This window comes from Podarcis erhardii (assembly GCF_964252035.2).
Source record: "Podarcis erhardii genome assembly, chromosome: 16".
In the NCBI taxonomy this organism is placed as follows: domain Eukaryota; kingdom Metazoa; phylum Chordata; class Lepidosauria; order Squamata; family Lacertidae; genus Podarcis; species Podarcis erhardii.
In genome coordinates this window covers 21,026,555-21,038,941 of record NC_138514.1, presented here as the reverse complement: position 1 = coordinate 21,038,941, position 12,387 = coordinate 21,026,555, and the positions used below count along the sequence as shown (strand labels likewise).

General features: G+C 43.1%; 1 protein-coding gene across 1 annotated transcript in view; it reads right to left on the bottom strand.

The window, feature by feature from the left end:
- Positions 1 to 12,387, bottom strand: part of NCAPD3 (non-SMC condensin II complex subunit D3) — a 46,202-nt gene that overhangs the window by 30,614 nt on the left and 3,201 nt on the right. Inside the window, exons 2-9 of the mRNA XM_081843055.1 lie at positions 10,564 to 10,718; positions 9,283 to 9,445; positions 8,012 to 8,187; positions 7,119 to 7,292; positions 6,004 to 6,065; positions 4,183 to 4,270; positions 1,280 to 1,413; positions 339 to 411 (exon numbers count right to left, since the gene is read on the bottom strand). Of these exons, the coding sequence (XP_081699181.1) occupies positions 339 to 411; positions 1,280 to 1,413; positions 4,183 to 4,270; positions 6,004 to 6,065; positions 7,119 to 7,292; positions 8,012 to 8,187; positions 9,283 to 9,445; positions 10,564 to 10,718 (1,025 nt within the window). The remainder of the gene's footprint in view (positions 1 to 338; positions 412 to 1,279; positions 1,414 to 4,182; positions 4,271 to 6,003; positions 6,066 to 7,118; positions 7,293 to 8,011; positions 8,188 to 9,282; positions 9,446 to 10,563; positions 10,719 to 12,387) is intronic.

Genomic DNA, 12,387 nt, shown 5'->3' with positions numbered 1-12,387 from the left:
GTTACTGTAAATGTCTTTAATAGATTACTTCAAGATCCGATTCCTGGCTTGTTTGGTTTTAAAACCGTTTAGCTCCAGCGTTACAAAAAAACACATGGTCCTCTATATGTTGCTAAAAACAGCACGAACAAGATGGTCATTCTAAAGTTGGGGAGAGGAAACAGGCAAACCTTGGACTGAATCCAGTCCAAATAAAGTTTTCAGAAGGCCAGTCCATGAAGGCAGCTTGGTCACCAGCTGCTGCCACTACACAGCTGTCTTTAAGAAAACGATGCCTCCTTTTTTCAGAAGTGAGACATGCTATGCAGCTGGACAGGAGAGTAAAGATTATAACCTACCTTGACACAAATATGCTGCAGTAAGATTCGCAGCACAGGGTAGGCAACTTCTTTCAGTTCCTCGATCAGAGAGCTGCACAAAAATGGAAGAGTCAGACACGACATGGCAAGAAGCTCTGGGCACCTGGCCAAGATACACCACTGATCCATCTAGCTTAATACTGTCTACTGTGATGGGCTACCCAGATCTTCCCATCCCATGGAGATTGTGGGTCATGAACTCCTGACCTTGAGCTTTGGAGCTTTATCTGCCTTAAGAGAAGAAAACCCCATGAAATTATGTGCCCCTGTTTGTACATTTATGGTATTTCTATCCTGCCCTTCCTCCAAAAGTAAGGGCAGCAAATACAAGGTTCTCTCACTATGAAGTTGGTAGGGCAAAAGATATTGAGCATCATGGAGGAGCAGATATCTATACTTGTATTTGCCCCCTAGTAGCAGGCTTGTAAAAGGCCACTTGTCTGGTTACCTGTGGCAAGTAGGAATTTCTTCCAGGTAAGAGATCAGTTCAATGAGCATCCATGTGATTGTAGCAGGTTCCATGTAACATTATTTTACATATTTATATTCTACTTAAAAATACACCCCCAATATACAAGGCACCCAGTAGTCTCCCATCCAGATTTCCAACTAGTTCCATATAACTGCTTAGCTTTAGTAATGCAGCAACATGCTGTTCCCAGATCATAGTATGTGAAACAACAGCAACTCTTATTTTTACATTTCCAGTCCTCACAGCTCTGGGGAGTTAATAAGTGCATAAAGGCTGCATATGGATAAATCTGTTCACTTCTTAAGGCTATCTCAAGCATTCAGACCGTGAACCTGAACTACAGAATGCTAAAGCCACCCACAAAGAGTTGACAGTTAAGGATGGTTTAATGCTGTCCTGCTTAGATGCACAAGCACAAACACCAAGCGACAGCCACTTTGAGCTTCACCTGATGAATCCGATGGCTAGGTTCCTAGCGCCAAGAGCCTGAGATGGAATAGTGGCTGATGAGCCACTGGAAGCACCTCTCTCTGGCTGCATGAGGATGACAGCGAGCAGACGGTGGAACACAAGGCGAAGAACCTAGAAAAGCAACAAGAGACAGGTGAGTGAGTGGGTGGGTGCCAGGAAGAGTTATCCATGTTATCAGTTTCCCCGCACCTAACACCACTACTCCCCTTTTACAGCATGTGCATCTTTATGTGAAGAAACTAGAGCCAGTCTCTCTCTCTCACACTACCTTATTCCTCTGGTGAGGGAACTTCAGTAGGCTTTTAGCATAGGTCCAGTTAATATTGGATTGCTAAAATAACACTGGGCAACAATTTTTTACTTTTTGAATGTTGTCTAGATTTCTACAACTGATTTAGGGTATTTTTGCACTGCTGAATCAGGAAATGGCATCCGTTTCTCTCCATCAGGTCAGGTTTACTGTAAACTGAATGGTGGGCATTGATAAAGGTAAGTACACGTAAATTGCATGTTGCTTCACCATTTTTCAAACTTCAGGGCTTGAACTTCCATTTCTTGGAACTCCAGGAATGCTCAGCGGCAGGGAGGTCTCTCTTCAGAGTCCAACAGTAGTCAGCCATCATGACTGCGTCCCAGCGACCCTGATACCTGGTCTCCATCTCTTTCATGTCCTGATGGAATCTCTCCCCCTGCTCGTCACTCATTGAACCCAGGTTCTCAGGAAACCGGTCCATATGTGAAAATAGTTAGTGCATCTTGATGCTCATGTTGCAGCCCAGGTTTCTGAAAGCAGTCAGCATGTTGTTGACAAGTTCTGCGTAGTTTCTGGCCTTATTGTTGCCAAGAAAGTTCTTCACTACCAGAACAAATGCCTTCCACGCTTCCAGTTCCACTTTGTTCATTGAGTTTCCGAACTCTGGATCTCTGATGAGCTGACGGATCTGAGGACCATCAAAGATGCCAGCTTTCAACTTCTCCATGGTCAATCCTGGAAAAGCCTGGCACAAGTAAGTGAAGCAGTCACCATCCTTGTCCAGAGCCTTGGTGAACTGCTTGATTAAGCCGAGCGTGATGTGCAGCGGTGGGAAGAGTATTCTGTCTCTGTTCACCAGAGGGTCGTTGATGACGTTCCTTTCTTTGCAAGGCACCAATTCCTCCCGCACAGGCCAGTCCTTCTTTGTGTAATGCTCAGCACGGTCCCTACTATCCCACACGCACAGAAAACATGGGTACTTGGTGAAGCCAGACTGTTGTCCCAACAAAAAGTTCACCATCTTCAGGTCAACACAAATAAACCACTTATGCTGATCATAACCAATTTTATCCAGCACATACTTCACCGCTTCATAGTTCTCCTTCAGTGTACTCGGGTGAGCCAGGGGTATAGAGGCAAACTGGTTGCCATTGTGTAGCAGAACACATTTCAGTGATCACTTGCTGCTGTCAATGAACAGTCTCCAGTCTTTGGGTTCGTACTGTGGCACTCCAAGCTTGAGCAGAAACTGCGCAATATCTGCACAATACACCAAGTCCTTCTCTTCCGAGAAAAAACAGAGGTTTTATGACTTCAAACTGATCCCTTTTCGACATAATCACCCAGAACTATCGGACCTGAATACTTCTTGTCATTAAAATAATCGTTTCCAATCAAAACAATTATTCGACATGGCATTTTACCCCCACCCACTTCTTCTAAAATGCTCCACACAAGCGTACATGTGAACAAAAACGTAAAAAAATGACATGTGGCCATAGCTCAAAAACTTGACCTGATTGAGCAAAACCAATGTGATTTTTGGATTCAGCGCATCAGATTCGTCCTAAATCAACTGAAAAAACGCAGACAACAAATTTGACCAGTGTAATTATTCCCCAACACCCTGTTATGCACACAGGAGTGAAAAAATTGAAAGTCTACCTTTGATCGAAGTGTTGCTGCTGATTGCAATAGAAGGCAGACTACATACTCTATTTTTAGTATGGCAAATTGAAGCTTCTACATCACACATCCTACTCTTCTTACCTGGCCGAATGAATGAGAAGTGTGCATCACATTTATTTACGTGAGCTCCCTTTTAATGCACTGTGCCTTAGTTGAGCAAGCAGCACTCTCAAGTAAATAATAATAATAATAAAAAACAACAACTATGGAAAGAATGTGTTGTGCAGAAGTCCTCCATTAAAGAAAAACACAAGGGGCAAAGCCTTTTGAAGAAGCAAGTGTATAGAGCCTGCAGAAAATTTGTCTTAGCTCAGTACAAAATGATGTGAAAATGCCTCCGCAAAACTCGCTCTGCCCTAATTTGTGGTAAAACGGCACACATCAGTTTTATACAGCAGTGTTAAAGCTCCCTCTAGCAGCCAAACCAAAGAGGGCACACATTCTGCTGCAGGTCCCATTGGTTTGTCTTTATAAATGAGAATAAATTAATGTCTCTCTCCAGAAGCGAAGCAAGGCTCACTGACTCAGATCAGTTGGTTTCAAAAAATAAAAATGGCCAAATGTGGACCCCTGGTTGCCACAGCACTATAGAGAAAGCACTGAGCCTCGGAAGGGGAGGGAAGCATCCAGAACAGGACAGTGGGGGATTGGGAGAACCAAACCTCTTTGAATCTCTGCTGGATTTTGCATAGTCCTTTCTACCAGTTTTTTACAAGTCTCTTTAAAAAGGCCCCTAAATATCTGATGCACAAGGTGGTTTGCCATTCTAGCTTGATGAAGACTTCCGAAAAACCCATAAGCTTGCGCATCATTTTGAAATATTTTGGTTAGCCTAATAAAGACAAAGTTCTAATGTGGGCTTTGACTAATGGGAGCCTTTGCACATGCTAAGAATGATAGAGAGGAGACACATCAACATGCATGTATGTCATTTTTACCTTATCTTCTACACCGTGAAGTGGAGAGCACAACAGCCGTAAGCCAAAGCAGGCAAGTTCTGGGACATACTTGGCTTGGCTGATAGTCCTGTACCAAAAAACCCAAAAAACCAAACATTTAAAGCTCACTGCTGGATCCATTTTATGTGCAGGCTAAAAAGTCCTAAACCAAACACTTGTAATTACAATTCCGCAATTCTTGATCACAAATAGGAAATAACATGTGGCTTAACTGTGGCTGGGGTGGAGGAGAGTTTAATATTTAAAAGATCCCCTCACATTCTTTAAAGTACAGTGGTACCTCGGGTTAAGTACTTAATTCGTTCCGGAGGTCTGTTCTTAACCTGAAACTGTTCTTAACCTGAAGCACCACTTTAGCGAATGGGGCCTCCTCCTGCCGCTTCACGATTTCTGTTCTCACCCTGAAGCAAAGTTCTTAACCCGGGGGGGGGGGGCACTAGGGGCGCATTGGAAGATGGCCGACTATAACATCTCTCCGACCCACACGAGGTAATTAAGAGGCTGTGATGGGAGTAAGCAGCCTCCCGCCCCCCCCAAGCGAGGGGGGGGGACTGCCCTTGCCTGCTGTGCCCTATACCAGTGTTTCCCAACCTTGGGCCTCCAGATGTTTTTGGCCTACAACTCCCATCATCCCTAGCTAGCAAGACCAGTGGTCAGGGATGATGGGAATTGTAGTTCAAAAACAGCTGGAGGCCCAAGGTTGGGAAACACTGCCCTATACCACTCCTGAACTCGACGGGGTGGGGGCACTAGGCAGAAAGCCCTTGTGTGGACTTCGGCTCTCCTGGACACTGTCTCTGATTCGCGCCTCTAGCTGCAGCAACTTCAAAAGAAACAATTAGGAGGAAGCTAATGCACATATTTCAAGGAAGAATGGGGAGTAAAGACTGCTAATTGAAGGGATCTCTGAGAAAGAAGACGGGTCGGATAAACAGGAATATATCATGAGAAGACACACCAAGCCTCGGTATGTCGGCAACGGGACTGGATGGGGGGGGGGGACTTTCCTTTCTTTTCTCTATGTGATTAACCAAGAATCCCCCCCCCCACAAGTCAGAAATGCCGCTTAAATGACCTAAGCTGATGGTTTAAGACTGTGTGGAGATAATTTTCTAACCAAAAGCATGTTTTAAGGAGATTGTGGAAAGTATAAGAGCTTTGGGATGACGCAGTAAAAAACAGCGTCGCCATTTTGGCAAGTTCTGTCGAAAGACTTATGTCTGGGAGGAGGAATGGATCTGTTTTCATATTGTGGGCGAGCCTCCTCAGAGGACTAAAGAAGGCGACAGATTTGCGAAGATTAATGATGGAAAGAGTGCTTTTATTTATGGAAGTGATGATATATGGAAACAATCTCGATATGGTAATTGGACGAACGGAAAAATTCACAGAGGATTACAACTGGTGTTTACCTGCTTAAGGAGATTATCAGAAGAGATCATAAAGAAAAAAGAAAAATATATGAATAAGATGAGATGTGGGAACAGCAAGACAGGACTGGATAGAATTATGAACATTATTTGGACAGCTTTGTGGATATTAACACAGCAAGAAGATGATTAGAATCCCCTTCGGAACTTGAAATATGGGTACCCCAACAAAAAAATTAAAATTCGGCTTTGTAATTTGGAATTTATGTGATGTGATTTGATTTGATTGGTCGGTTAATAAAAATTATTATTTTTTAAAAAAAGTTCTTAACCCGAGGTAATATTTCTGGGTTAGCGGAGTCTGTAACCTGAAGCATATGTAACCCGAGGTACCACTGTATGATATTAAGACTTAACAGAAATAACTCACATCCTCTCTGAAGGCTCAAATCCATGCACGCAGGGCTCGAAACTCATCAGCATAACAAATATCTACAAGAGAAGTCAAAGCTAAGAGTTAAATCAAGTGGTACCGAGAATAGTCTTGACTAAGCTGCCTTCCGACCCAAGGGTAAGCCTATTCAATCCACTGGAGCCAATAGGAGGCTGGAATTCATATTAAAAAAATGGGCAATGGCCGACTGTTGCAGGGCAAGGGAATACAGACTTAACAGGCACAGACATAAAACATGGAACATGAGGCCCACAAAGAATATCCTGGCCTTCCAATGCTTTTGCATGCTCCATGTGTCCCATAATTTAAAAGTGCACCAGCTGCAGGATCCAGAGCATAGTGAGCAAATAACCACAAATCATTCTAACAGAGGATCATGGAAGGCCAGGTGGTTGCTCAGAACCCCATGTATCACTTACATTGTAGCTATAAATATTTGAGATGACACCCTGAAAAACTGGCCAGAAGATGCCTCTGGGAAGCTCCGAAAGCATGGTATGAAAGCCAGTATCCTCCTCTTGATTTCTGTCCCTGGCACCTGCTTTTTAGAGGGATAGAGGCTCTGAACACAGAGGTTTCATATAGACCTTATTGCCAAGAGGGGTGTAGTTGGAAATCCCGTGTGGTGTACAGTAGTGGTTAGAGTGCTGGACTATAACCTGGGAAACCACAGTTCAAATCCCCACTAGATATGAAGCTCACTGGGTCACCTTGGGCAAGCCAGATGCTCAGGTTAAACTACCTCACAGGGTTCTTTTAATGATAAGATGGAGAGAGGGGAGAACAATGTACACCACCTTGAGACTTGGTAGCCATTTGTTGAGCCTCTGAAACCGGGGGCCTTCTTGGGGGAAAAGATGGTATAAGAATGTATTAAACCAATAGATTTATCCTCTGCAAATCTGATTAATCTTTTTGAAAAGCCAGCCAAGCCAGCAACTAACACCTTGCAGCAGACGGATCTATCTGGCTAACCAAACTTGGTGCTCGCCATATGTTCTGGGAGTTGTAGTCCAAAACATCTGTGGGGCATCAGGGTACAGAAGGCAGATTCTACACAACGTTGTTTTGATCCCAACAGTTCCAGTCACCTGAACACACGTCTGCACACACTGTGACCTCTCTTTCAGGGAAAACTTAGAGAGAAGCCTCAGGAGGTTCTTCAAGAGAAGGAAGAGGGCCTCCCGGATCTGAAGCAGCTCCTGTGCAGAAAAGTAAATCTCTTCTTCCTGGTCGTCGTCTTCTTCTTCAAAGTTCTCATCTACCTAGAATGGCAAGAAATGGGACAAGGATTTGAAAGAGCAAGGATGCTCCACTGGCAGCCTGCAAGTCCACTCCCAATAAATCTGAACTGGCCCACATCAAATTTGAACACACACCAAAAGGACTGACCACTAAGCAGAGCAAAAAAAACAGACGCCCGAGAGGTGAAGGAGACAAATGTACCTGTAAGCCACCCAAAGAACTGTAGCACGTTTGGGAGCAAATCATCTAGGGAACCGTAAGATTCCTTCCATAGAAGACATGCTTAGCTGAAAAGGCTTGTACATTTAGACAACTGGCATCAATACATTTTATACCAGTTGGCCATGCCTGCTCTAGCAAGCTACCAAATTTTAAAGCAACATAAAGAGTCTGCTCACCATTCAAACCAGAAGGAAAACTGGCTTCCAAAAGTTGCAGAAAATGAGGGATCGCACATTCAAGCATTACTTTTCTCTGAGTTTTTGTGTATTTGTGTTTGCTATAATGGTGAAGCCTTAACTGATGTGTGGTGACCATTTTATTACAGTTGCTGACAGTCAACAAGGGTGCCTGTTTGTGTAGAAAGACACACTTCACACTTTCAGACTTGTCTCTGGAGCTTGGAGTAACGTTCAACAATACAGAATGGCTACCTCTGGCTAGATGAATCACTTCTCCTTGGAGGTGAGAAGGTTTCTTTTATAGAATTTCGGTAACGCATGGGTAATTTTCTTCTTACCATTGTGTTTTCCTCCCTCAGTGGCTTTCCCCTCTTCTTCCGATCACCCTTACAGCTTTTAAGATGGTCTTTTTTCCTTTTCCTGGACATGTCTGAGTCATGGGGCCAGCATTTAGACAGTGTCTGGAGGCATTTTTCAAACATCACTGGATGGAACAGCCGGTTAACTATGCTACCTGTCCAAAAAGGAAAGGTGGACAAAAAGCCTGCACTTTAAGGAAACAGCATTTCTATACCGCCACATCAACCATCACCATAAGCAGCATAAAGCTAAGCAAGGCAAAAAGGGGAAAGAGCATTTTGCAGCTCTAACACAGCATGTTGGCTAACTTATCAGAAGCAGAAAATCCAAATATGACCCTACCCTATGAATGAAAGTATACTAATCCCCACCACCCCACTAAATATTAGATAGACTATCTTTTCAGTAGTCACTGAATACATTCCTCTTTCAAGAAGCCTTTTAAGTAGAGATTTTTCCAGGTCTGTATCTGCATTGGAATTGCTTCTAGGTGTTTTATCGCTTGTGTGCTTGCTACCCTAGGCTCCCTTGGAAGGAAGGGTGGGATATAAAGTTAATAAATGATAATAATGAAAACAAAATGGATGACTTGCTGTCTTTTAGCAGGATCCCCAAAGCTCTGAGTTAAGACAGACCCCCTTACACTGCCTAACAGTGGGGCAGGCCCAGATTAAAACCCTCAATGGGAAGCATCCATTTCAAATCTTCATTTGGCCGTGAACTTATTGGACTTTGGTTATAAGCAACCTTTGCACCTTCATCCCCAGCTTCACTGGCCGGCCTCCTCCCTACACTCCAAGTGCTTCCATCATTGGTGCCTTGGCCAGCTGACACCATCACTTCCTTCAAGACAGCAGTGATCTCCTTCATGAGTCACTCCCAGCATTGCAGCTAAACCAATAAACACAGAGCCTGTCCTCCACTCCGCCATTTTAACAATTTTTGACAGCTTATGACAGCCTTGCAAGTAACTTCACAACTATTACTAACCAACAATTTTATTTTTATTTTGATGGCCTACTTGCCCCATGTATACCCAGCTCAATTGTCTTTGGTCCATTAAGGGTGGAAAATCTGATTGCCTGGAATTAATTCTCTGTCACCACAGGCAGCCAGGAGATTGCTTATTTACTGGCCTGATTTAGCATAGCCTCATTGATACCCATCAAGCTTATATCCAGTTACAAACATGCAGGGCGACTGTGCAAAGGACTGGCAAAAGTGTTATCCAAGCATCTCTCCTGCTTACCTGGAATTTCAACCAATAAGAAGTATAATCCAGCAGCATGAAGAGCATACAACCGCTGATGAAAATTGGCCTTTTTACTCTGGGCCTCTTGGACAAAGTGATACAAAACAGCGACAAAGGCATTGTGGCAGATATTGTTCTCCACAAACAGGGTCCAGGCACTCTGAAACAAAAGGAAAAAAATCTGACAAGAAGAAACATAACACCTGCCATATCACGACATCAAATATCCACATGGGAGCCCACTGCATGTTCTGAGTTTCAAGAGAGAAAGCGTTACTGGTTCAGCTTTCCCAGCTGCACAATTGGTTCAGAGCAGGGGTTGCCATGCTTTTGACCTTCAAGGAAGGTTTTCCACATCTCCTGGCCTACTGAGGGACTCCTGCATGCCACAGAAGATTCTGGGACATGACAGTGCATGCTGAGCTCACTGGCTAGGCCCATCAGGCCTCATTATCATGCAATGACGCTTGAGAGCATGTCCTAGAAAACTCCCAATACTTGTCTGTGTCTGCACATTCCCAAAGAGCAACCATAGTGGCAGTGGTTTGCAGGCTCCATCTCAGATAATCCCAGTCATTAGTCTTCTCATCAAGGAAACCCATTAAGTTTCCTAAGATTTCCAGAGTTCCTCAGAAATTGGTTAAAAAACACTGCCTTGAAATAATCACCACCTATACCAGGCGAGGAGCCCGTGGCCCTCCAAATGTTGATGGACTACAACTCCCATCATCATCACTCACCATTGGCAATCTAGTTAGGGCTGATGGGAGTTGAAGTCCTGCAAAATCTCTCTCCCACACCTGATGGAATGGCTATAATCCTTGGAGATTACATAGGGCATGTTACAGATGACGATCACATGGAAGGCTGGGATTCTATGCAATTAGGAATGCTTGAAAGTTGCAATTCTATATAATTAGGAATGCTGGTTTAACTCTGCTGGTTCCCAAGGGCTTAGGTGTAGCTCAACTCTGAATAAGGATCAGGCTGTACATGGTCAAGCAACAGGCTTCAGGGAGGCAAGAACTGTTATCTATCCTGCCAGAGCTCTAAATGCCAATCTTTTGCAAACCTATCCTCAACCTGGTGCCCACCAAACACTTTGGACTACAATTTCCATCATTCCTGACAATCGGGCCATGCTGACTGGGGCAGTTGGGAGTTGCAATCCAAAACATCTGAAGGGCACAAAATTGGGAAATGCTGGATTAAAATCTCCACCAATGAATTAGAACAAAACAAGCCAATCTTTGCTAACATCACAAACATGCTTCTTACTTCTGTGGTTTCGTGGTCATCTGCAGCGAAGGGGTAGAGAGCCGTGTAGAGTTGGGAAAAGGCATCCAAACCATTGCCCGTTATCACAGCCTCTAGTTCAGAATCCAAAGGCTCAGTCTCTGTGAAATCTAGCTCCCAGGTTGTGTCAACCCAGGCTGGGGAGGAAAAAGGTTTATTAGAATGTATAAAGATGTTTTCAGACCAGAAAGCTTTCCCTCGGTTACAAAATGCAGTGACCATCTTACAACATAATAAAATGGAATCACATTACTTCACTAGAATCCAAGGAAGCTTTGGGGGAAGACCTGACAGCTTGAACAGTGTAAAACTAAGCAAGGCAGATAGCCCAAAACAGCATGCAAATTCTAACACAGCTGAACACAGGCATAAAATATGACAACCTCCTGAAGATTTAGATTTTTTTAAAGACACTTTATTAATTATAAAATGGAGACAAAAGACAAACATCAAACATACTGGTACAAAAAGAGAAAAACAAAGGATTAGAATGGGCAAAAGGGTGGAGAATGAAATAGAAAATAATACCCTATATTAATTCACACGATGCATTTTTTTATAGTCACAATGCAAGGCATCAAGAAATAAGTTTTTAAAATAATTTCCCTTCTGAGGAAAAAAACCCCAAACAACTGACCTGCTGGGAGGTTCAGGAATAAAACATCAGGCATTACTATGTCATTATCTTTTTATTTGAGGTGGTGAACAGGGGGTTGAAGCATAAATTAGAACCTTTTATTAAAACTAATTATGGCATATCAGCTTCTGCAGTTCCAGAGCAAACATCGAAACATGTTTCATTAAAAAAATTGCCAGTGCTGGGGCACAATAATCCTCACGCTTTTTAAGCTTCCAATTCATTCAACATCCTTATTACAAGGATAGGAGCCAATGGCCAGGTTCGGTTCAGTTTCCCTTCAATATTTTAGGGCCTGTTGAAGCCACCTGCATTTAAAAGAGTGAATAACTTGGCACCCTATGTGATGCTTCCACCCCAAATGTTAAAATATTGTAGTTTGTAATTTCAGGATATAGCTCAACTTGCATTTCATTCAGTGATGGCTTCAATAGAGCAAGGATTGCTCCTTTGAGAGCTATTTGCCATATTAGCATCACCTAATTGCACTGATTATTGTTTCACGGTGAGAACTGTGAGCCTACAGAGGATCCAGAAGTCCCTGACAAGATCAGGGGATTTTCATTTACAGAAACAGAAATGAGGTCCTTATGCTTGTTGGGTGGTTGTCAAGACATCTGCAGGGAAACACAATGACGCATCAACACTCCACTGCAATCGAAACAGGTCAAAACACAATGACGCATCAACACTCCACTGCAATCGAAACAGGTCAAATCACACCAAAAATTCCTTAATCAGAGCAGAGGTAGAGTTCTGCAGTTCACAGACCTCTTGCTGTTAACAGAGCACAGACAATTCCAAGCTTCTGTTATGGAATAGATTGTCTAGGGAGCGTTAAAATCCCCCCCCCCCCATGAGAGTTAATGAAAGCTACACTGTATTTTTTAAAAAATAATTTTTATTAACCGACCAATCAAATCAAATCAAATCAAATCAAATCACATCACATAAATTACAAAGCCGAATTTTAAATTTTTGTTGAGGGGACTCATATTTCAAGATCCGAAGGGGGATTCTGATCATCTTCTTGCTACTGCGTTCATATCCAAATCAGTCCAAATAAAGTTCATAATTCTATCCAGTCTTATCTTGCTGTTTCCACATCTCATCTTGTTCGTATATTTTTTCTTTTTTCTTTAAGATCTCTTCTGATAATCTCCTTAAGC